At 36.9% G+C, this 3,780-nt stretch overlaps 1 protein-coding gene across 1 annotated transcript in view; it reads right to left on the reverse strand.

The window, feature by feature from the left end:
* ADAM9 (ADAM metallopeptidase domain 9) overlaps positions 1-3,780 on the reverse strand; it is a 175,810-nt gene that overhangs the window by 64,104 nt on the left and 107,926 nt on the right. Inside the window, exon 13 of the mRNA XM_030884665.2 lies at positions 294-386. Within this exon, the coding sequence (XP_030740525.1) occupies positions 294-386 (93 nt within the window). The remainder of the gene's footprint in view (positions 1-293; positions 387-3,780) is intronic.

Here is a 3,780-nt window from a genome sequence, read left to right on the forward strand (position 1 = left end):
TTCTCTCTCTCTCTCTCTCTCTCTCTCTCACACACACACACACACACACACACACACTTTCACAAAGGGGGTCGTTTACATCCTACTCTCTATACTTGCTTTGGCATGAATTATCAACACTGAGTGTATATTACTCTTAAAATCAGAAACAACATGCATCCACATAGAAATTCATCTCAACAGATCATCTGTCATAAAAGAATGTTGCAAATTTGCAAACATGTGGTATTTTTTTCTCAAAATTAATACGGTAATTTTTCTTTTTCTATTCCTAATGGGAATAAATTCCTTACCAAACACTTTTTACAACAGTCACCATATGCACACTCAGAACCTGATCGAAGCTTACAGGTCTTTGCTTCACAGCAAGGGTCCAATTCACATTCCTATGATGAGAAAATGATGGTCAATAAAGAAAAAAGTTACTGACAATATATTAATTAATAACATTCTTATTTTAAGCTTAAAGTCTATTTCTTTCTTGCCTGGCTATAGCACATACTCTGGATTTATCCATGCCTCTTTTAGACACAACTATTTAGATTTCAACATTATTTCAGAATACATACACACACTTTTGTCAGGTCAGTTCCCACTCGTCGCGCCCTGAGAGGCAAGAGGAGAACTGCCTCATGGGAATTCCAAGGGTGTTTCTTTTCTGCTGAAGAACAGCTGATGGGCTCAAACCACTTCATTTTTGTGTAGCACCTGAATACTTTAACCATAACCACTGTGCTAACAAAGCTTTTCAAAGCAGAGTATGTTTATGTCTCAAAGTTAATAATCAATTTTTTAAATTTTTTTCCTACATTTGAAAATTAACAAATACACGTAGAAAATCCCTAGAAAGGGGCCCCATGCTAGGTAATGTGGAGATGCAGTGAAAACGAGGAAAACGCTCAAGAAGATGAATTGCCACAGTGCCTGAAACAATGGGCTCAAACATTACTCTTGTGAGAATGCTGTATAAAGGGTCCCTATGAGTCAGGAGCCAACTTGATGGCACCTAACAACTATAACAAGAATTGAGTAAAAAAAGAAGCATGATGACCAACAGAACATATTTCAAGTAAATGGTATACATTTTACACATGAAATTTGTTAAAGATGGACAATGTAATAATTATAAGGTAATTTACAGTCTAAATGCATATAGTAAAAAATAAGAAGCTAAGAATCCATCTCAAAATGCTAGAAAAATCAAAGGTAAATTAAACCAAACAAAATAAATCAAAAATAAAATTTAAAACATTAGAATTAAATCCATAAACAAAAATGAGAAACATGAGCAGATATAAGGCATGGAAAACATACGAGAGAAATAGAAAAGAAATAAAAACCAACAGAGTAAAAAGCTGACATTTTTTCAAAACTACTATTACTTAAACTGGCAAGTCACTGGTAAAACTAGTAAGCATTAAAAATATGAAAGGCAGATCTGGAAGAGAACTCAACCACATGGATCAACTTTCTGTCAAAAAATAGGCCAAGGAAGTGAATATGCAAGGCATTCAACTACATGGATGATAACAAACTATAGATCATCTTAAGAAGAATGGGATTCCAGAACACTTCATTGTACTTATGCAGAACCTGCATGGTTTAAAATCTTAAAAAGGTGTGTGTCAAGGTTGTATCCATGTCACCATATTATTCAATATATGCTGAGCAAATAGTCTGAAAACTGGACTACATGAATGAGAACATGATATCAGAATTGGAGGAAGACCTATTAACAACCTATGGTAGACAGATGATACAACCTTGCTTGCTGAAAGTGAGGAGGGCTTGAAGCAATTGGTGATGAAAAAAAATCAAGGATTGCAACCTTCAGTATGATCACAACTTAATGTAAAGAAAACAAAAATCCTCACAACTAGACCAACAGGTAGCATCATGATAGAAAGAGGGAAGGAGTGAAGTTGTGTGATAGTTAGGTTTATTGTGCCAACTAGGCCTCCACAGGAACATGAAGGCGGAGCTTAATCAGGTCACAGCTTAATTGGAGGGTGACTGAGATAACTGCTTTCTGAGGGTAGCAACCTGTCTCTCTCCCTGATGACTGGACCAGTGTGCTGCTGCTTGAGTTAGTTCTTTGCCTCTACCATGTGCTGTGGGCTGAGCCAACCCATGGATCTTGTCACTTTGCTGTGCTGCTGGTGGATACTGTGGCACATTGCTCGAGCTTGAGACCCCATTGAGGCCTGCTTCACCAAGTTTCCTTGTTGCTGCCCCACCTTCGGGCTGACTCTGTCTTGTCTTGCCTGAGGGCGAACTCCGCTGCCTGCTTCCTTGACCTTGGACCAGCAGCCCTCCTGATTTGAAGGATTGTCAGTATACTAACTGTTCCACAAAGTGAGTTGAACTGAGCCCTCTGCATTACTGTGTGAACTAATTAGTCATTATATTCCTTCTTGCTATATAAACCTATCTATCTAGATATATAAAATCATAAGTGTCCTGGTTTTGTTTCTCTAGATAACCCTGCCTAACACAAGTTGTAAAGGATTTCATTTTGATTGGATCCACAATCAATTCTCATGGAAGCAGCAGTCAAGGAATCAAACAAAGCACTGCCCTGGGTAAATCTTCTGCAAAAGATGTCTTTAAAGTATTAAAGAATAAAGGTATCACGTTGACGAGTAAGATATCTGACTCTAGTCATGGTATTTCAATCACCTCATGTGCATGTAAAAATTGCACAGTGGATAAGGAAGGCTGGATAAGAATGGATACACTTGAATTGTGGTGACTGTGAAGAATCTTGAACATACCATCGACTGCCAAAAGAACAAACAAATCTGTCTTGGGATAAGTAGTACCAGAATGCTTCTTAGAAGCCCTTCACATACTTTAGAAATGTTATCACAAAAGGCTAGTCCCTGAAAAAGGACATCATGCTTGGTAGAGTAGATGCAAAAAAAGAGGAAGACGTCAGCAAGATGGATTAATACAGTGGCTTCAATGATGGGCTTGACAACTGTGAGAATGGTGCATGACAGAATTGTACCATTCTGTTGTACACAGGGCTGCTATGACTAAAAACCTACTTAACTACACCTGATAACAACAATAACAATGAAGTGATTAATAACATCAGAGAGTAATGCATTCCTCAGTTCAATCACAAGATGGCACTCCAAGGAATCCTTTTGGCCATTACTCACAGGTGAATTCTATCAGTATCTCCCACTGCCCTTCCCACCTCCCACCACAGCTTTTAGCAGACCCATTGTAAATGTGTTTTTAGTTTTTTAGAACTTTGTATATGGGTTTTTTTTGTTTGGTTTGGTTGGGTTTTTTGTTTTCGTTTTTTTTGCTTTTAAGTAAATTCTGTGATCCTATAGTTTGTTTTTTCACTCTTGCAAAACAGCTTTTAATGAACGATGGTAAAACAGCTGAGTAGTATTTTTTTATTATTTTTAAAAATCATTTTATTAGGTGCTCATACAACTCATCACAATCCATACATACATCAATTGTGTAAAGCACATTTGTCCCATAGTTTTCTTTATGTGAAGATTTTTGACTACTGATACAATTTTTTCACCCTAATTTTTCAGGTTTCTATTGAGGCAATGTATTAGCACATATACTCGTGTATAAGCCAAGTTTTTCAGCACATTCCTTTTCTTTTATAAATCATTTCATTAGGAGTTCATACAACTCTTACCACAATCAATATATACATCCATTGTGTCAAGCACATCTGTACATTTGTTGCCATCATCATTCTCAAAACATTTGTTTTCTACTTGAGCCCTTGATATCAGTTCATTT

Source organism: Echinops telfairi, unplaced genomic scaffold, assembly GCF_000313985.2.
Source record: "Echinops telfairi isolate 266 unplaced genomic scaffold, ASM31398v2 ScPeMD7_9;HRSCAF=40, whole genome shotgun sequence".
In the NCBI taxonomy this organism is placed as follows: domain Eukaryota; kingdom Metazoa; phylum Chordata; class Mammalia; order Afrosoricida; family Tenrecidae; genus Echinops; species Echinops telfairi.